Genomic DNA, 22,122 nt, shown 5'->3' on the forward strand with positions numbered 1-22,122 from the left:
TTTTTTCCTCTGTATTTTGGCGTTCTGGAGGAGCAGCACAGATGGGGAATATAGTAGTACCACATAGAAAAGCTGCTTCAAGTGGGGAATCTTGAAGACTTACTCCTGAGCTCTGACTTCCAAGGCTTATCTGTGACTTTGATGTACTGCTTTGAACATTAATAACTTCGTGCAGTGGAGCTTCATTCAGCAAGTACCTATTAAAAGTTCAAACCTAGTTCATCCTGCCCCCTTGGTATTATACATTTTTTTTTCCCCCGAGGGCCAGTTAAAGAAACAAAGACAGCAGGGAAAGAGGGAAGTAATATTCTCCACATGAGGGAATTTCTATGTGTAAATATATTGATAGGGTAAGTGTTGACTAATGTCATTGAAAGCAGCAAGTCAAATATCCATCTTCTTTTTAAAAATGCTAGAGCATTATATTACTCAGTGGAAAATGTCTTTCTCTTTTGTTTCTTCTTTCAGGACTTACTGTATCCTATTGCGTTAATATGCAGTTTGGGAAGATGCTAGTAGATGATTCAATCACTTCACTGAAAGGCAAAAAGTCTGTATTTAGACATGGATGTAGAACTCCCATTGTGATACCCAAGAACTGTATGTGTATTTACTGTGGAGAGATTATAGGATTAAACTACTCTGCGGTTGCTGATCTTCCATTGCATTTGCTGTACTGTTTGTTCTATTAAGAAACAGTGGAAAACTGGGATGCACTAGGTATGTTGATCTGAATGTCTAGTAGTACCCGATACCTGGGCATACCTGGAATGTTCAGTAGCAATCAGGTAGTTAAAGAAAGGTCTAGTGCAGTTCAGTAACATCTAATCCCCTCTAGGCCAGTCTCTGTTTCTAAAACAAGAACTGTTTCTCAGTCCTCATTTTTCTACTATATCAACCTGCTCTCCACCCAAATTAATAATATGTCTAGGGCTTAATCAACATCCATTTAAGTGATTGAGAACCTGTTGATTGGATCTGCTGGATCAGGCCCATAGTAGGAGAAGGTTGAAAAGGGAGCTGTTAGAATGGAACTTGTATTGACCAAAGGAATGAGATGGGAAGCAGAAAAATGTAAGTAAGAGCAAAAACCTTTAAAAGTGAGAATCTGAAATCCTGAGAAGCCAGGGGAATAGCAGGCGACCTGGTGATGTTTTAATGCTACTGCTGTTCCTTAACACAAACATCACTCTGACTGCCTATGAAATGCCCCCACACTGAGCCCATCATAAGAAACACTAGTAGATTATTGGTAAGGATAAGTTTTTTGTCACTGATTCTGTGACTGAGACCTCTGTGACATTTTCCACTTCAGCCCTGGGGTGGGGGCCCCACAGCTATCAGTCTCCCCCTAGTGGTCAGCTCCTCTTCCCTCTCTTCTCTCTCTCCCCCTCCCCCCCCCCCAATTATTTTTAGTAAAAGTCATGGGCTTCCATGAATGTTTTCTTGCCCATGACCTGTTCGTGACTTTTATTAAAAATAACAATGACAAATGCTTAACCTTAATTATTGGCATTTTCCTAGAAGTTAGAATAGTCCAAAAACGTGTAGTGTACAGGAGAAAGCGGTAGTCTCAGCAGGTCGGCCTTGAAAAAGATGCCAGAGAGACAGTTGGAAATGCAAGACCAACAGAAAGGGGGAGATTGGGGTGGATGGATATATGTGATAGCGAAACAGGCCTTTTGCAAGGTTTCATTGGTCATTTTTGCCTCAATGGCAGAGAAACTCTTGGTGGTTTCAGCTACATGAACAATTGACCAGACTGTCGCAGGTGTGTTGGCTTCAGTACAAACACCCTCATGATGTGAACATACCGACCGCACAGGACATTGGAGTGGATGGGTAAAAGATAAACTCAGTTCTTAAACTCTCTGAGAATTAACAGGAGTGCAGTTTTAATGAGGGTATTTGTGTGGTCATTTGTCTGCCAGAAAGGTAGAGCTGGACTGAGATCACCACATAGGCTGATTTATGACTGCTGACCTCCATTGTGCATAATAGAAGATGCAAATAGTTCGGAGTGTGGGAGGGGGCTCAGGGCTGGGGCAGAGGATTGGGATGCGGGGGGTGAGAACTCTGGCTGGGAGGGGTGGGCTGGGGGGTGGGGCTGAGGATGAGGGGCTTGGGCAGAGGGTTGGGGTGAGGGTGAGGGCTCTGGCTGGGGGTTTGGGCTCTGGGCTTGGGCTGGAGGTGAGGGGTTTGGGGTGCAGGCTGCCCCAGGGCTACAGCAGGGAGAGAGGACTCTCCCCAGCTTGCTGTCCCTGCAGGAGCTCTGAGGCCAGGGCTGGGGCTGCAGGACAAGTGCCTCTCCCCGACTGTGACAGGACTGGAACTGGGTTGGGGCCAGGGGATGGGCACCTCTCCCCCGGCTAGGCTGGGTTGGGGCCGGGGGATGGGTCCCTCTCCCCCGGCCGCAGCAGGTCCAGGGGCTGGGTTGGGGCCGGGGGAAGGGATGTCTCTTCCCCCCAGCAGGGGCTGGGTTGGGGAAGGGGTGCCTCTCCCCCCCGGCTGCAGCAGGGGCTGGGTTGGGGGCGGGGGAAGGGGTGCCTTTCCCTCCCACAGTCCTGAGTGCCTGCATGGCTTAGAAGGAACTTAAGACTTCATCAGAGTAAATCTTAGTGTGTTCTGAGATCATGTAGGTATGACGTTTTTTCATCACTCCACCTGTTCCTCGCTGTGGAGAATATAGCAGTAGATGAGGTGCAAGTGTACCTTTCTTGTGGTTAAAAAAACAACACATAGCAAAACGAGGCCCTTGATGTGGTGTTTTACATGTACTGAAAGTGTAATACAGTTCATTCTAGCTCTGAAAAAGCCTTTGTAGTTTTGTGCTGATCATCTTTCCTGCTAACAAGTCATTTATTAGCACTTCCTAATTAAAGACTGTAGTTGCAGTCCCATTCAGCTAAATGGATATTAAGCAATGCAAGGCTGTAATTTTCTCTAATTCTTCCCATAATTGCTTTGGCATAGTAGCTCTTACACTACACATGAATATTATACATGAAACATATTGTGAGTGTAGGAAGGCCTGGACCTATAGTTCAAAAGAAGTCTACGGAGTAAAGAGACAGAAAAGCAAGTACAAGCTATGCAGAAAAACCTCTTACTTCTTATTGGTAATAACTTTGAGATTAATCCTATCCTGAGGTACAGGGTGGAATTAGGAGACCAGAAGGTTTTTCAGATCGCTACAAGAGACAACGAATGGCAAAAGCCAAGAAATTAATTCACAATGAAGTAGTCAATAACTCTGCAAGACAACATTGTTTCCCTCTGAGAGCTGTTACTTGCTGCTGAGCTCTACTCTCTAGAAGTGGCAGCAATGGACGGGACTTGAAGCTTGCAATAACTGAGAACTTGCAAGCTCTCATTCCTCCACCTTCAGAAATTTGTATTAATTGGGATTCTTTAATTAAGTTCCTTTCTATTGCGAACTCTAGCCATACCTATTAAACACTGCCATGGTTAAAGCAGATTGGTATTCAGAATACTGACCACAAAAGTGGCACCAACTTTCCACCCAATATTTACTACTGTCTGTGCTGCAGAGCCCCATCTAGGCATGGAAAAGCAAAAGTGCATTCTCTTTCGCCTTGTATTCCTCATCAGCTATCCTAATAACTACAATTCAGGTACCTGTATTATTGGTGGTGAGGTTCAAAAGCAGAAGGAATGTGATTTGATTGTCATACACCAGACTAAACTTCCAGTGCCAGCTGCAGTTAGAAAAATAGTCTCTTTTTCCATTGTAAACTGAGAACTCTTGATTCTGGAAGTGACTGAGGGAGAACCAAGATATCATTTCATAGGCACCTTCATGCCTATAAACCCACTTTCAGAGCCTGCCTGAATTGCTATTATAAACTATTATGGAGTTACATAAAAATAACTCCACGGTAGAAATTCATGCCAAACTATTACCTTGTGCATGAGGTTTCAAACGTGGGTGTCTAAGATGCAAAGATACCTTGGTGATAAATATGGTATAAAAACCTGGCTAGGTAAATTGGTAAGATTTAAGTGAATATTCTCTTACTCATTCTCAGGAAGATTATTTGGCCAGTTTAAAGGCTGTAGGAGTGACAGTTTTGTTTTGTTTTTTAACAGTGCGACAACACTGCAAAAAAACAAAAATAGCCAATTATTGGAAGACATAGGCTGGACACATCCAGATCTAAAATTTAGTAATGTTCAGATACTGAGTTTTAACTTGAACCCATCTCTAACTACAGTAACTCCTCGCTTAACGTTGTAGTTATGTTCCTGAAAAATGCGACTTTAAGCGAAACGATGTTAAGCGAATCCAATTTCCCCATAAGAATTAATGTAAATGGGGGGTGAGGTTCCAGGGAAATTTTTTTCACCAGACAAAAAACTATATATTATATAGATATACACACAGTATACGTTTTAAACAATTTAATACTGTTCACAGCTATGATGATTGTGAAGCTTGGTTGAGGAGATGAAGTTAGAGGGTGGAAGAGAGAGGGATATTTCCCAGGGAATGCCTTGCTGCTAAATGATGAACTAGCACTTGGCTGAGCCCTCAAGGGTTAACATGTTGTTATTGTAGCCTCTCACACAAAGCAGCACGAATACGAGGGAGGGGAGATAGCATAGCAGACAGAGACAGACACACACCTTGTGTGTGGGAGAGAGAGAGATGCACACTGCCCCTTTAAGTAAGCTGACCCACTCTTAAGTGCATTGTCTTTTTAAGTGGATCAGGAAGTTGAGACAGTAGCTGCTGCCCCAAGCTCTCTCTGTCTCTCTCCATCCGTGTCCCCTCCCTGTTCTATATGGAGAAGGGGTAAGCAGGGTGCAGGAGCAGGGGGGAGGGGGACACCCTGACATTAGCCCCCCTGCCCCTTGCACAGCAAGGGGTCTCTGGGAGCAGCTCCCAGGCAGAGCGCAGGAGCAGCACATGACAGCGGGGGGAGGGACAGCTGAACTGCCTTGATAGCCTGCTGGGCGGCTGCAGCACAGGGAACTTAGGGGAGCGGGGAGCAGATGGGGGAATTGATGGGGGGGCTGCCGGTCCACCTTGGTTACAAGCCCCCACCAGCTAGCTGCAACGGGCTGCTCTTCCTGCAGGCAGTGAACAAAGCAGGTGGCTGCCAAACGTTAGAAGGGAGCATTGCACAACTTTAAACGAGCATGTTCCCTAATTGATCAGCAACGTAACAACAAAACAACGTTAACCGGGACGACTTTAAGTGAGGAGTTACTGTATTAATACTTTATATTAAGCCTATGTATATGTAAACCAGATCTCATCCTTCCCTATAAAACTTGGGTTCTAAGAATTTTGCTGAACCCAAAGGTGAACCCGCCTTAATGATGGAAGGGAGAGGCAATTGTCCCCTTGTTTTTGTCAATGAGTCCCATTTCCCCCCCCCCCCCCCCCCCCCACACACACACACCCCATCCCACCCATGAGATTTTTAGTCATTGTTTCTACTGACTGGGTTACTGTGCAGTTGGGGGATTAGTTCATAGGTGAGCCTGATACACGCTTCAAATTGAATTTAGGAACAACATAGGAATTGCTATTCTAGATCAGCCCAGTACTCATTCTAGTCCTGTATCTGGTTTGCCAACACCAGAGGCTTCAGAGAAAAGTATATGAAATCTCATAGTGGACAATTTATGGAAAAATCTGCCTATAGAGGGAGTTTCTTCCTAATCATGTAAGTTAGTGGTTGTTATAGGCCCTGAAGCATATGTGTTTATCTTTCTTATCTAATGTTATTGATGATGGTATGAATCTCTAATCCTTTTTGAATTCTAAGTTCTTGGATTCAGCAAAGTCTTGTGGCATTAGGTTCCACAATCTTTCCTTTTATCCATTCATCACTTTTTTGCCTTTCAATTTCACTGAATGGCCTTTTAACCTTGTATTATGAGAGGATACATAGCTTAACTTCTCTATACCTGCAATCATTTTGGATACTTCGGTCATATGCCTCTTATTAATCTCCTTTCTAAACTGAACAGCCCCAGTTAAATTCTACTCCTACAGAACTCTTTCCATTCCCATCTCTGAACCCCTTCTATTTCAGCTCTCTCTCTTTAGAAATGGGGTGACTGGGACTGAATCCATATCCCAGTGAGGTTATACCATCAATCTATATAATGGCATTATGATTTTAGTATAATTTTAAATACATTTATAGAATATTTTGTACAATACTGATTGCTTTTTGACTGTCGGTGCACATTGAGCTGCTCACAGTGATGTCAAGGACTTTTTCCTGAATGGCTGTGGTTAATTTAGGACCCAGTGACATGTGAAAATATTTCAAAACATTCCATCTAATGCACATTACCATGCATTTGTCAACACCTGGGTTTGTTAGATCTATCTGAAGTTTCTCACAATCTTCTTTGGTTTTGGCTAACCTAAATAATTTTATCATTTGCAGATTTTGCTGCTTCACTGACAGTCTCCTTTTCCAGAGCACTAATATATATATATTATATATATAAAAAACACTGGTCCACATTACGCCCCAATATTAATCTATTACCATAGCAAAATTGACCATTTATTCCTACTCTTTGTTTTCTATCTCACTGCCAGTTTCTGATGTGTGACAGTACTTACCCTTTCACTGCATGACTCCTTCCTTATTATTTTCCTGTTAGGAACTCTGTTAGAGGCTATTTGAAAGTCCAAAAAAACTTTATCAACCCATTCTAATTTATCCATTATTTCATTGACTTACTTGGAGAATTCTAGTACACTAAAGAGGCACGATTTTTTGCCATGCTGGTTTGTCTCCATTACATCAAGCTTGATTTTCAGAAGTACAGTCGAACCTCAGAGTTACTAACACCTCGGGAATGGAGGTTGTTTGTAAATCTGAAATGTTCATAATTCTGAATAAAATGTTATAGTTGTTCTTTCAAAAGTTTACAACTGAACATTGACTTTGAACATACAGCTTTGAAACTTTGCAGAAGAAAAATGCTGCTTTCCCTTTATTTTTTTTAGTAGTTTACATTTAACACAGTGCTGTATGTATTGACTTTTTTTATTGTTTCTGCGAATGCCTGATTTATATACTTCCGGTTCCAAATAAGGTGTGTGGTTGTCTGGTCATTTCATAACTCTGAGGTTCTGCTGTACCAGGAAATCAATGGAAAGTGAATGTTCTCAGTATCTCTGTAAATCAGGTCCATCCCTGTTCAAATGTGTCTTATCATTCTAGTTTTAATTATTGTTTCAATCAGTTTTTTCTAATGTTAAAATAAGGCTCACTGGCTTCTAATGACCAGGATTGCCTTGGAGTCTTTTATAAATAGGTACAGTATTTGCTACTTGCCACTTCTCTGTATAGGATAGAGCTTAATAATAGTAAACGGCCAACAAATAAATACAACTACTTAATTTTCCTTGCTATAACTGGATAAGGCCAATAGCTCTGGTCTGATATAATGGAGTGATGGAGACTTCAGATCCCCTTGTTGTACATAGACACAATTCAAAAGGAATTTCTGCTGCCTACATACATAGTGAGCTTTTTAATAAACTGTCTGAAGGCATATTTGCATGTATCTATTGGTGTGTACCTAGTGTATACACTTGTTCTTTACTCCTGAACTAACTGGGCACAACAGGGAAAGGGGGAGGTAAGGACAAGGATTGCATGTCAGCTTTAGCTTTAATTCTAAATCTCTTTTAATTTTGTGCGTCAAATCCTAGTAGGATTGGATCCCTTCAGGAGTTAGAATGAGATTGCTCAGTACTTCTTGCAGTGGAGACCCTGCAAGATCTTGGAGCTTGGCTGCCAGGAGACTGCTGCTCTTTTTTAGTATCATTGTGTGTGATATGTATTTCTGAATAATGTGCTCTTTTTAAAATGGCTGAAAATTCTGCTTTGGTAGTCGAAGACCTTGGTTTTCCTGCAGCACACCGTGTGCATATGACAAATGCAGAGAACCAAATTCCCAAATGATACATTTAAGATAAGGTGATAAGACAGAACTTTGCAAAACTAAAAGAAAAGGGCAAGCTAGACAGTGAGTAAAAGTTATTCTTTTTATTTATTTTTTGTAATTCTGATTCACCCTAGAAGACTATTGCAAAATTGATATCAACCACTATTTCTTCTCAGTCCTCCCCATGCTCTCTGAAACTAGATACAAAATGTATAGTAGTGAGCCACAACCAAAGCTGTAGCATTTATCACAGACAAACTCTAACAGAGAAGACTCTGCATTTGTTTCCATTTGAACTGATGGTCCTGCCATAACGGCAAACAATGCTGTCTAGATGCAAGTGATCTTATATCGGAAACAATTTGAAAATTCCTCACAGAAATACATGATTCTGTCACTGAATGCAAACAGCTTGGATTGAGCAGGTCATTAAGCAGATCAGTTTGGGTGATTGGGATTTGAAATGCTAAGGGGGAGGTAACAAAACACTTCTTTGCCTCCTGCAAAACCATGGCAAAAGATTTCTGAAACTCTTCATGCTGCTGTGAATCTGATTTGGAGCAAGTCTTCTGTCACTGGTGTTCTAGCCAGCTTCCCTGCTGGCTCATCTGTCAATAAAAGGACATGGTGACCTGTGAGAAAAAACCTGAGGGCTGGGACACGGATGAGCTGCTGTATCAATTGTTGAGGGCAACAGATCATTGGACTATCCCATGGCATACACAGTCACCACATCCCTGGCTGGGTTCATTAGCAACAGGGATCAAACTTGGGACTTCTGAATCTTAACACATGAGCCTCTACAGTGGTGCTGGAACAATTTGTACAGTGGGGCAATTGAGAGCCATTGAACCAAACTGTAAACCCTGTATATGATGGAAACCACTTTAAGCCAGGGGTTGCTGCTGCACCCTCTGCACCCCTAGTTCCAGAACCTATGAGCCTCTATTGCCTGAGCTAAAAAATCCACATCTGTTAGCCAAAGTTGCAGCAGGCTCATCCATCTCTGTATGTGGCTCAGCCACCACTAGAGGTCCCAGAGTGTCACACTGACTGGGAGTGGGTTACATCTGTAGCCAGGTAGTATTCTTCCTCAGACCTCTGAAATCCAGTGATTTGCATTAGTCTTTGGGGACAAACGTGTCTTTCACCTCTAAACAAAGGAAGTACTATTGGACTATAATGATGATAATAATTTCCATACTCTTGCCTCCAAATCCTGTACTAAGAAGAAAATCCAGTTTGCAACCAGCTCTGAGTAGAGTCAGAAATGCCATCAGATTATCCCATAGTTGCTAACGTGGCTATGAGATCTAGCCCATGGGAGTCCACATAGATATTGAAGTCCCCCAAAAAAATTAGTCTTGGCAACTCCAGTGCCACTGCAGAAAGGAACTGTATCAGCTCAAGCAGGGACTTCGTGAGGCAGCAAGGCAACCTGTACTAGGTTACAAGATAATCAGTGCTAGTCCCATTTGAAACCTGGTCAAGGAGTTGTACGTGAGTTCTGGACTCTAACAAATCCCCTATTGGGATTGGAAAACTAATGCAGACCACAAAAATACAAACTTTCTGAAGGTTCCAGAATTACATTTCTCTCAAGGTCTTCACTTCTACTCTTAAGTTTCCATGGGAGTTTTTTCTGAATTGGAGGTGCAAAATCAGTTCCAAAGTGATGTACTCATTTACACTAATGAATTCACACTTTTCCAAGGTGATGTTCACGTTTAGTATGCAGGCAAAAATTTTGTTTAATGAATGTCACTCTTTAAAGAAGAGATCTTACATAGAATTCATTTAGTGCATACTTACTATTTTTCAGGGTAGAAAATGCTCTTGAATGATGACAGTGCTTAAGCCTCCCGCAGTCTCTATTATAACCTCCTTCACCAGTTGTGGCTGAGAATGTATCTGCCAGCTTTGTGCAGGTTTACGCTGTCTTTGCTTAATATCCCTACTTCCATTAGTGGCATGCTGCTTTTCCTATCACACATTCAGTTGACTGAGTGCAAAAGAGAGAGCCTGGGCCTGGTTTGATTTTCCTAGTTAATGACCTATCACTCAGGCTTGTCTGCACAAAAAGGAAATCTGCACCAGGGACAGTCATGTGCTAAAGAAAGCCTCCTGATAAGGGTATAGTGTATTTGGCACCTCAGATCAGTCACCTGCAATTGGCAAGACACTGATGGCATCATCAAGAAGTCAGTAAGTTCCTTCAGCAGAGGCAAAGATTTTGTTTCATTCTGGCACGGTATTTAAATAGCAGATATATAGTGGGCACTGGGAATTTATATGGGACTATATGTCTTAGTAAACTCTATTGAAAGCTAACACAACAAATTTTTCACTCATTTCAGCCATGTGTTTTGCTGTGTTATGTCTAGTACAGAGCTTTTGTTCTGGTATCAGCTATCTAAGCACTGTAGTTCTGAGCACTTCTTTCTCTCTTTGATCCATATTCTTTTCTCAGCTACTCCAGTGTAACTCTGCAGTAATTCCACTGAAGTGAATGGAATTGCACTGGTTTGACTGAGGTCAAAATTTGGATCTTTATTTTCTTCATCCTGTTTAATATTTGTCCATCATATTTGTGCTCTCTTAGAGCCTTCATACCACAAATATTGAAAATGGAAACATCTTGGTGTCAAATGTTTATTTATTTATTTCCTAAACTTAAATTAGCTGAGTTCAGGAAGAGATTCCTCCTTCTCAAGGGGAACAAGGTGGTCACCTCACTGTGGAAGGAGTGAGTGGAGTTTCCTTCATGTCTCTGACCATGCTGTAGAAATGCTCTGATGAAAGCAGATGTCTCAAGGAGGCGGGTCCTGGGTGTTTCATGGGAGAAAGTTGTTGTTTTTTCTCAAAGAAGGTGGAAGTGAACTGAATGCAGATCTCTCCATGGAGAGCAGGGTGTACAGAGCACCTAGGTGCATCATAAGGGTGTGAGAATCTCTGCTTGTATGAGAGATGGGTGATTCTAGGAAGGGAGGATAGACCATAGTAGAGAAAACACAGAGGGGAGGTATTTGGAGGGGACAGGTCAGCCCACCATCTTGCTACCTTCAAGGGGGTTTAAGTCAATGGTGGCCCACATCAGCGTTATTCCTCTCCTGTCTCCAGAAGAAAGGGAGGTGGGAAGACACAGGAAAACCAGCTCCTTCTTTCCCCTGTGATCCTCATGCCTCCAGAATGGAGGAGCAGTCTTCAATGCCCTCCTTCCTGTTCTGAAAGTCCTTGTCCAATTACATGGAAAACCACAGAACCTTTTGCTGTTTTGTTGGTAGACCTTTGGAGGGACTGGAGTATTTCACCACTGTGGTGGCCTTCCCCATTTTTCTCAACCCTGCAGAAGTCCTTTTCTAGGAGTGCAATCCAGACCAGTGACGAACTGCATCACAGCCTGCCCCACAACCTTGGATGCCTCACAATGCTTTGTTGTTGTAGCTGCCAACCAGAGATGCTCACAAACAGCCTAACAGCATACAGGTCACATTGTGAGTGTCTGGGTTTAGCTACAGCCCTGGTCCAGCCACTCTGACCCCAGCAGCCTGTCAGCAACACGCTAACTACCCTCTGGCTTCCAGCAACCTTGGTTACTACTTGCAAGGTGACCCCCAACACCCACCCATTCCCAAATTTTCCTCAAAACGTGTTCTGCAGTGTCCAGCCCTTTCTTGGACTGTTGAGATAATAAAGGTCCATTGCCCCTGTAAAGGGTCAATATTCAACAGTTTGCTACTTTAACTAGAGTTATGAAACAGTTCACTTTAAACACAGCATTGGATTCATTTAGATTAAAAATAAAACAGGTTTATTTAACTATAAGGAAATAGGTTTTAAATGAATACAAGTATAAGGCATTAAAATCAGAAATGGTCACAAGAAAAATAAAAACAAAACATTTTCTAGTACAGACGCTCCCCAACTTACGCAATCGTTCCATTCCGGAAAGCCTTGCATAAGCCGAATTTTATGTAAGTCAGAAACATATATTGTGCAAGCATAAAAAACAAACAATTACAACAAAAATATTGCATTTACCTTAATCCTATTGTTATCCTAGCATCGTCTTTTCCTCTTTTGAAATGTATGTTCTGTCTGGCATTTTTTCCCAAAACAATCTGGATTTGTATGTTACTAGTTTTTAAATGATACCGTACAAGGCATAATTTGCACAAATATTATTACAGTAGTATGTAAGGTCTGAACACAGGGGTGTTTTTAGTCACAGAGGCAGGGACCCACAGAGCTAGAGCAGAGACATAAGACCTGTGTGAAGATCAACCTGACCTCCAGTGGATCCCCAGGGATTTTCAGAGGCTAAGATCTGAACCTGTGCCTCCCTGTTCCCTGCTCCCTCCTTTGACAGAAGAGAACTTAGGAAATTCAGTTTCCTCTACTCTTGACTGGGAGAATGGAACACTAAATTATTTACTCTTAACATTTTCATTCTCTAAATTAGAGCTGAGGGATTGGAGGCTTTCAGAGGAAGGAGTGTATGAAGATAACAAAATCCTCTTTTTATGCATATATCCTAGGGATAAAGAACCAGGGAAGGAAAATAAAAAAATATGTAAAAAGCTTTCGTGGACTACATATATATGCATCCGAAGAAGTGGGCTGTAGTCCACGAAAGCTTATGCTCTAATAAATTTGTTAGTCTCTAAGGTGCCACAAGTACTCCTGTTCTTCTTTTTGCGGATACAGACTAACACGGCTGCTACTCTGAAAAAAATATGTAGAATTTATATGTTTAAATAGTTTATAAATTGAACATTTCTCAAAGTTCTCCATGGCTCATCTGCAGCATTCAATAGTTAATTTAAAAAAGAGCTTTTTAGAGTGCTAGAGAAAAACTAATAGAAAATTTAGTAAACACTTACTGCAGCAGTGCACTCTCTCACCAGCATCATGGCAGACAGGAACAAATCGAGCCCTGAAGGAGATTTAAAATGTCATAAAGAGAGAGTGAAAATAATTTTTTTTTAACCTGTATGTGGTTTGGTTGATGAATACAATTAAGCCCTAATACTGAAGTGTTGTACCAGAGGTGGGAGGAGAATGCCATTATTCCAATGAGATGTTAAACCAAAGTCCCTTCTGCCCGTCTCCGGTGATCCCTGTCCAGGTTGGCTGGTTGGTTTGTTAGTTCTCATGCTGTCGCTTGGACATAGTAGAGGCTACTGAACACCTTATGCATCTCCATGGTGTTCTGTCCTCAGAGTGTTATGAGGTAGGATGACTTTGAAGGATAGGCATCTGTTCATGCCATCCAGTCATCATGTTTCAGATCTTTTAGGAGGTCTTTTCCATTCTGCTTTCAATGGGCGAAGATGATTCCTGCAGGAAATTGGTAGGCATTCGGAGCAGATGACCATACCACATCAGAGTGCTCTGGGTGACTGATTTAGTTAGAAAATGTGTCTCTTTGTTCAATTTGAATTCATATTATTTGATGTTTTTGATCATTCAGAGATGCTGCATCTGAAGGGTGCAAAGCTTCTTTTCAATCTTGACAGCGAGGGGCCATTTTTCAGTGCTGTAGGTCAGAATACAGCCCACTGAAACACTACATATCCTCAGCTTTGTCTCTGTTAAAATTCATGTGGGACTCTTTTGGAAAGAGGAGGGGAGAGTCCTGCTGTCTGAGCCAACATTCCCTCTTCACTATAATGGGCTCACTGACCAGACTAGAGAGCTGTCTTTGGCAACAAAGATTAGACTGTTCAATTCCAACGTGAAATCAGTCTTATTGTATGGAGCTGAAACCTGGAGGATAATTAAAACAACCACCAGGAGGATCCAGACCTTCATAAATAGTTGCCTTAGAAGGATTCTCCAGATCCGCTGGCCAGACACCATCAGCAACATCTACCTCTTGGAGAGGACCCATCAACTTCCAGCAGAGGAAGAAATTAGAAGGAGAAGGTGGGGTTGGATAGGACACACACTACGCAAGCAGCCAACCAACATCACTAGACAGGCATTGCGGTGGAACCCCCAAGGCAAGCGGAAAAGAGGCCGTCCAAGAAACACCTGGCGACGCGACCTTCAGGCTGATAGCAAAAAAATGGGCTATACCTGGAACCAGCTAGAGCAAATGGCCCAGGATAAAGGACTCTGGAGATCTGTGGTTGGCGGCCCATACCCCGACTGGGGTGACGGGCATGAGTGAGTGAGTGAGTGACCAGACTATATTTCCCATTATAAAGTGTGATTCCCACGATGCATTATGTCAATTCAACTAGAGGGGAGACCACCGTGCATCTTGGGAGATGTAGTCCAGCCAGGTAGTCTTACCCATTGGGGAGAATTGGGTCAGCCAAACTACAGCTCTCTTGAGGCACCATGGCATACCAAGCGAATGCAGATTAATGTCAAACTGACCTGAAATTAAACATTTTGTTTCAATTTGACAAACCAAAATGTTTAGTTTGACTCCGTCCATCCCAGAATTAAATATTTTATTTTAATTTTCCTCATAGAAAATCTAAAAATTTCTGCAAAATAGAAACTTTCCCATAGAAAATTTCAGTGTTGCAGAAACTGTATTTTCCATTTATAAAAAAAAACTTTAATGGAAATTCTCAACAAGCTCTAATGCTGGGTGAGGAAGGAGGCCTGGCCAAGTTGTTCCTACACCTTGACTATTGTGTGGCTGCTGTGATGCCCATAAAAGCCATGATAGCCAGAGCTCAAATTAGGGCAGCTCTCAGGACTGCCTTAACCAGCACTATGAAGCTGAATTGGTCCTTGGCATTACCAGGATAGGGAGGTCCAAAGCCCCCCATTCCCTGTCTCTGCATGAGCAGAGGGATGTAATGTAACAGGGCCTAAGACCCAATTGGTTGCATACAGCCACAATCCTCGGTGTTACAAATAGAAATGATTTGATTATTCAGTTCATCTCCCTGCCAGTTTAGGCTCATCCCTCAGAACTATCTAATCTAATCTAATCTAATCTAATTTTCAAAATCCAAAGCAAGAGAGGTAGACAGAATTTCAGCTAGCAGCTCTGTATCCCAAATGAGTAGGCTAGACATTCTGAATTATGCAAGCGGAGAATTTGGCCCATTGGGATTCACAAGCATGCGGTGCAACCTGGCAAGGACAGATAAAGAATGGACATACTGAAATGACCAGTTAATATTTACTTTCTACTGACTGTGTTTGAATAACTTATATACTGGGAAAGGAAGAGTACAGTGAAGCTTAGCTGTTCTGCAACTTGTTAACAGAAGAATAGGGCTTTGTATGTTTCATGATTCTGTGGCCATGGAATTTATTATGGAATCCATCAATGCTGCAAAATTACACTCTAGGATTTAAGTTTTTATTTTTTGAAAAATAAAGGTTCTAGTTGCAAAGGAAATATGAATGTAAATAAATTCATTAATGTCTGCCTGAGTCCACAGACATCCTGCAAAAATTGCATTCAGAAGTGTGAACTTGCCCTTTTCATATCAATGGGGTATTAACGCGGAAATCTAATTAAGTACATTTCAGTGTCAGGACTGCTAACTCTTTCACTGCTGCTTATTTTAATATCAAACTAATGTGCTTATCCCACAAACCCAGACTTCCAGGGGCCAAAAGCTTCAATTTTCTCTTAGCCAACTGCAAAACCCTAGGCTTCTATGATAGTTATGCATTTTCAGCTCAAGATTCTACAGCACATTGACAATTAAAAATATAGGGATCGCATATTATTAATTTTCATAGTTAAGTTAAACAATTGTTGGTTTCACTAAATTATCTGAAACTGTTGCATTACCACCACTCTGTTGCACTGGAAGGCTGCAGAAAGCAATAGTAGTTCTACAGAATGTAGGTCACAGCCAGGTTTTCAACTGCTAAGGAATGGGCAACGGGTGGAAAAAAGAACCTCATTGTCCTTATTAGAATTATTTTTAATTTCATATTTTTAAAAAGAGGATAGAAGGGAAGCAGTGTTTCCCATTGATAAATACTAGTTTAGCTCTCCTGGCAATAATGAAGTAAGGGAGTCCTTCCCCATCTTTCAAAAAAAATACAAACCTTTCCTCCCTTGGGGGGAGGGATAGCTCAGTGGTTTGAGCATTGGCCTGTTAAACCCAGCATTGTGAGTTCAATCCTTGAGGGGACCATTTAGGGATCTGGGGCAAAATCAGTACTTGGTCCTGCTAGTGAAGGCAGGGGGCTGGATTTGATGTCCTTTCAAGGTCCCTTCCAGTTCTAGAAGATAGGATATCTCTATTTATTTATTTTTATTTTATTTTCTAACTGATTGCTCTAGAGATGTCTCTTTATGACCTGTTGCAGCATAGGTCTCATTAAATAGTCTTTTGCTGTAGGTCCTGTCAAGAATTTAATGTTCTGTTTCTGCACAGCATAGGTACTGTTCATGTAAACAAGGATCAGAAACAGGAATTTATATATTTCCTTTGCTTGTTTTTTGAGTTTAGAGAATCTGTTTATTTCAGTCAGTGCTTACAACAAGCTCCAATGTGTATACTCTGTGAGTGGTGTAAGAAAGGTATAGATTAACACATTGTTCTCCCAGTAATCATCCATGCTCTTCTTTTGTTTGCCCATGGGGTAAAATTAGCTCCCTGCAGATAGACATCAGTGTCATGGCATAAACTGACATGTTATTTGCTACACTGAATCAGGTAAGAAACAGCAATCCTGCTACTTGAGAGGACTTTTAACTCTGTGGATGACATTCCTGAGAAGTACCTGTTTTTCCATTAGCAAGTAAATATTATCCCTTGCTATGGAACAACAAATGGAGCTTGATGTGTTTCCAAAAAGATATACAGATCTATTGGAGAGACATGGATGGCACAAGAGAATGGGTCGGTTTCTGTTTCATATGAAAAGAATACTTTTTGTAATTTTGTTTTTTTTTTACACACACATGAAAAAGGACTAAGATAAATGTGAATGCAGTGCAGTGACAGAATGGACAAATGTGCTAATTGGCAGCGGCAATGTAGATTAAAGTAGGTGGCAATGAAGATTAAGGGCTTGATCTTGCTGCTATTAAATTAAATGACTGTACCCTGGGGGTTAGGGCACCCACCTGGAAAGTGGGAGAACCATGGTCCAGTCCCCTGTTCCAATCAGTTGTTAATTATATATTCAAAGTGGAATTTCACCAGGCGAGACTGAGGGAGCCCCACATCAGAATATTGTATAGCTCGGGTAGGCAACCTATGGCACGTGTGCCGAAGGCAGCATGCGAGCTGATTTTCAGTGGCACTCACACTGCCCAGGTCCTGACCACCGGTCCAGGGGGCTCTGCATTTTAATTTAATTCTAAATGAAGCTTCTTAAACATTTTAAAAACCTTATTTACTTTACATACAACAATAGTTTAGTTATATATTATAGACTTATAGAAAGAGACCTTCTAAAAATGTTAAAATGTATTACTGGCACGCGAAACCTTAAATTACAGTGAATAAATGAAGACTCGGCACCCCACTTCTGAAAGGTTGCCAACCCCTGGTATAGCTCAATGGTTAGAGCACTCTCCTGAGAGGCTTAGGAGGCCTCTGCCCTGCATGCAAGATAGACATTTGTCCTCCCATCTTTCCCCAGTTAGGGGACTAGATGCCTAAGTATCTTTGTGGATCTAGGCCTTGGCCCCGTCAGGAAGTGTTCAGCACTGGCAGGAACAATCTCTAACTGAACAGTGTCTTCATTCTGAATAGTAGCCCAAAAGAATATAGATGGTGTTAATGCAAAATTGCTGCATTAATTTGTCCCCTGTAATAAAAAAGTTAATTTAGCAGACTTATGCAGAAATTATTTTTTTTACCTGGCTTCCATTCTTCTGAAAAAAGAGGGAACTAAACCTACCTGAGCGCCATTTCATATAGCCCCGTATTGCGGATTAGGATCTAGAGCTGTTCATTTTGAGAGAGAGAGATAAAAGTCTGTTCACAGTTTGCTAGTTTCCCTGATGTTAAAAAAAAAAAAACCTGCATTAAATTTCAACATTAAAATCTTCTGTCTGATCAAAAGATTAAGTTCTCCTTCCATATCAGCATCCATAATGTCATGGGTAAGAGGAGCTTCTTTTTATTGAATATATCTACTTACATTCATTGAATTACATAAATATGAATCTTTGATAGAAATATTGTTAATAATAGGACAGGTATTTTATCTGGATATATAAATACAATGGAGTAACACTGTTTAAGTATTCCTACCAATGCAACTTTTGCATTAGATAATGATACTGATTTATTTCCAAACAAAAAGCTATGTTAAAATGGAGAGAACAGATCAGTAATACAAGGGTAACAAATGTTACAAAAAAGTTTCAGTTATTTCCAAAGTAAGCATTACAAACTCAGAGCATTCAGAGTTAAGGATATATTTAAAAGAAATACAGATATTACAATGCATGGAAAGACACAGTTAGGGCAACTGTAGTGATGCCACATTATAGCCATATGATTAAGTTAAGACATTTTGTGGTCCCAGCTTCAATTAAACTGATTTTTAAAAGTTAACATCCCTCCTCTCCATCTCCCCCTCCCCCGCCCATGGTTCTGCTTTAAATCCTCAAAATAGGCACATAGGCTTTGTGGTGGCACACTGTATATGGGTGACTTTACTCCCTGCAAATGTCCAGAGTACTGTCTTCTGAGTCTAGTAACTCAAATAAGTTTATACTATTTGATATCCCTATTAATCCTCCAGAACCAATGCAGTTAAAAAGATTGAGCTGAATTCTGTTCTTGGTTGTACAACAGTAGCATTGTTTGCTACATTCCAGGTCCAGGGCTAGTCAGTTACACCGTTCACACACTGACAGCAGTGGAGTTTCACAGGTGTCACTAAGGGCATAACTGGAAGGCAATAAAGATGCACAGGTGTAACTGAGGGCATCAGTTCCCCTGCATAAACCTGTGTGGTTGTTAATGATGCACATGAAGTAAAGAATCCTTCTTGATTCTCAGGGTCCAATGGATTTATCTCTGGGGCCCATATAAATACAGTAACTCCTCACTTAACATTGTAGTTATGTTCCTGAAAAATGCAACTTTAAGTGAAATGATGTTAAACGAATCCAATTGTCCCATAAGATTTAATGTAAATGTGGGGCGTTAGGTTCCAAGGAAATTTTTTGGGAGCAGACAAAAGGCATTATATACTGTACAGTACTGTTCTCTGGTTGGGAAGTGCCCCTGGCTTACCCCACACAGGCACAGTCCACCGCAGGCAAGGACACACCTTTGCAGCAGCAGCGGCAGCTTCCCCGGAGAAGAACAGGCACCGACTTTGCCAGGGGATGCTCCAGGCCCGCCTCTTCCTCTCCCTGCTCCACTCCAGGCCCACCTCTTCCCATCCCCACTCACCTCCTCTCCAGAGCAGCCGCATCCCCGTTCCTTCCCCTCCCCCCACCCCCCAAAGTCCTAAGCACTGCCAAACAGCTGTTTGGCGGCGCTTAGGACTTTCTGGAGGGAGGGGGAGGAGCGGAGATGCAGTGCTTTCCCGCTCATCCCCCTCCCTCCTTTCCTCCCTCCCAGAAAGTCCTAATCGCCTTTGGCGGTGGGGGAAGCACTGGGAGGGAGTTGGAGGAGGCGGAGAAGTGGAACTTGTGCAATGCTCCCTTGAAAAATTGCTGCTCTTCCACAGAATCTTACAAGCAGTGGACAGAGCAGGCAGCCAAACGATGTTATAAGGGAGCATTGCACAACTTTAAATGAGCATGTTCCCTAATTGAACAGTGACGTAACTTTGAAACAACATTAAGCGGGAGGACATTAAGTGGGGAGTTACTGTACTAATTATCTTGTTTCTGGTATGCACCAGATTGCAACAGAAGTTAGGTTTTTTTTAAAGTACCTCCTAAGAGAGGGTATCACCAGATGCTGCTGCCTACCCCCAACCCGCCCGCAAGCACTAGAGCAGGGTGGTCTGAAAGAAGAGAAGGAGATTATCGTGTTATAGATTTAGGGTAAAAAACATAAAAGCACCTCAGTTATTTAGAAACCTCAGTCCCATCAACAGCTTTTGAACATTTTACCATTAGTCAATAACTAACCAAAATGATACTCTTCTGACTCTGACTGAAAACTGAAGAACCAGCACTTGCAATGGTCAGATTTAGATGAGCCAGCATGTGATGAAAGCTCTGATTAAGCCAAGTGAAAGTCTAACAGCCTTTTCCTTTTGAGACAGTCTAGTCTTGTGTGCTTGATGGCTAAGGAAGGCAGAGACTGTTACAGAAGATAGGCTTATTTGGAAGCAGTTCTTTTCTCTGCACACACATCATCAATTCCCAGTGCTGCTGGTGTGGCAGAGGCTTCATTACATTATCTTAAATGCTACAGGACTGAATTGTACTTACCTGGGAAGGAGTCCTTGCTCTCAGGCTCCTTGAGGAATTTAGAGGCAGCAAGATTATCAAGCTCCCTGTACCCTTTGGTTTGAGACTGCCCCTGCTAGCAGCTGAACACAACAGGGAGCCTCCAAGGCTGTCCTTAAGCCCAAACAGCTGGGGGCTCACTCAGTACACAGCGCTGGGATGTTTACATGGCACCACACTCACACATTCCCAAACACATTGAATTAAATAGAAAGAGACTCAGGAGGCAGGGGTCCTGATTCTCCTCTTGCTCATCCCAGTGAACCCGGGGAGTAGCTCAGCTGAAGTAAGTGGAGTTCCATTGGTGTGAGACTGGGGAGAGGAGAACCAGGCACAAGGATTCTCACTACACATTGTTTTAAAAAGAAGCCAACAGTGACCTCTTCTAATGCAGAATTTTTATGCAATGTAATATAAGTTTAGTTTAAACCTCTTCACTCAGTTGGGGTCTGAAGTGATCAGTTTTGTTCCATATTGTAAACTTATTTATTAGTTTCAGTGTGTTCAACATGCCTCTTACTAGCCAGGTCACTCTTTAAAAGCACATTATTAGAAAAAATGCCATGTTGACGCAGTGTCAGGTCTGAGCAACACAAGCCATTACATCTGAGGCCCACACAGATCCTGGAGAACTAGGTGCCCACCCAGGTCTCACAAAGCAGCCCTCAGTGGCCTGCTGAAGATCTTTTTGAGAGCTTGCAGCCCTTTACTTGTTTCCCCCCCCCCTTCCTTCTCCCCATATCGTAGTAGACAGCCCCAGGTGTGGCTCTCACCCCCTCATCTCCCATCACTAATGCAATGTCCCACACACCTTCACAAGCCACCACTAGGGTATCCCACCTAACTAGTGGTGGTCCCCTAAGCTTTCTTGCAACCTTGCAGTGGTCTCTGCAATAAGCTTGTACATGGTAGGTGTGTCTTTTCCCATGCTTTCTTCTGCATTAGCATTACATATGATAAAAACATCGTGTGAAATAATAATTCCTGTTGTCCCATCAGGAATAAATGCTCTCTTCTCAGTTGGCACTCAGAAATAGGCCGCTTGATGGCAGACTTTCTGACTGGGACAACTGGTGTACATGATGGCACCATGCTGAGATGCAGAAGCACTTTGCACAGGGAGGTGGCCAGGGTAGAATCATAGAAGATTAGGGTTGGAAGAGACCTCAGGAGGTCATCTATTCCAATTCCCTGCTCAAAGCAGGACCAACACCAACTAAATCATCCCAGCCAGGGCTTTGTCAAGCTGGGCCTTAAAAACCTCTAAGGATGGAGATTCCACCACCTCCCTAGGTAACCCATTCCAGTGCCTCACCACCCTCCTAGTGAAATAGTGATTCCTAATATCCAACCTAGACCTCCCCCCCATGCAACTTGAGACCATTGCTTCTTGTCTGTCATCTGCCACCACTGAGAACCTCTTTGGAACCCTCCTTCAGGTAGTTGAAGGCTGCTATCAAATCCCCCCTCACTCTTCTCTTCTGCAGACTAAACAAGCCCAGTTCCCTCAGCCTCTCCTCATAAGTCATGTGCCCCAGACCCCTGATCATTCTCGTTGCCCTCCGCTGGACTTTCTCCAATTTGTCCACATCCTTTCTGTAGTGCTGAGCCCAAAACTAGATGCAATACTCCATATGTTGCTTCACCAGTGCCTAGGTGTTTTGTTGCCCAGGGTGGAAAACCTCACCTAACTTGGCATCCCTGGAAGTTTGTTCCCTGGGTGACAGCTCTGATTGCCTGCCCCTAAGGCCAGTCCTGGAGCTGTCCACAGAGGTAAAGATTCAGATCTTCAAATCACTCAT

At 42.3% G+C, this 22,122-nt stretch overlaps 1 protein-coding gene across 12 annotated transcripts in view; it reads left to right on the forward strand.

Annotated features, from left to right (window-relative positions):
* LRRC20 (leucine rich repeat containing 20) overlaps positions 1-22,122 on the forward strand; it is a 189,343-nt gene that overhangs the window by 124,563 nt on the left and 42,658 nt on the right. For 2 of the 12 annotated variants that reach the window (XM_042856879.2, XM_042856880.2), the window contains one exon: positions 469-707. The exons of 6 other annotated variants lie outside the window; for them this stretch is intronic. In XM_042856879.2, the coding sequence (XP_042712813.1) occupies positions 469-692 (224 nt within the window). In that variant the 3' untranslated portion in view covers positions 693-707. Of the gene's footprint in view, positions 1-468; positions 2,015-22,122 lie in introns of those variants that run through there. 4 more of the 12 variants (XM_065551965.1, XM_065551967.1, XM_042856881.2 and 1 more) reach the window with 3 other exon arrangements.

This window comes from Chrysemys picta, chromosome 7, assembly GCF_011386835.1.
Source record: "Chrysemys picta bellii isolate R12L10 chromosome 7, ASM1138683v2, whole genome shotgun sequence".
Lineage (NCBI taxonomy): Eukaryota > Metazoa > Chordata > Testudines > Emydidae > Chrysemys > Chrysemys picta.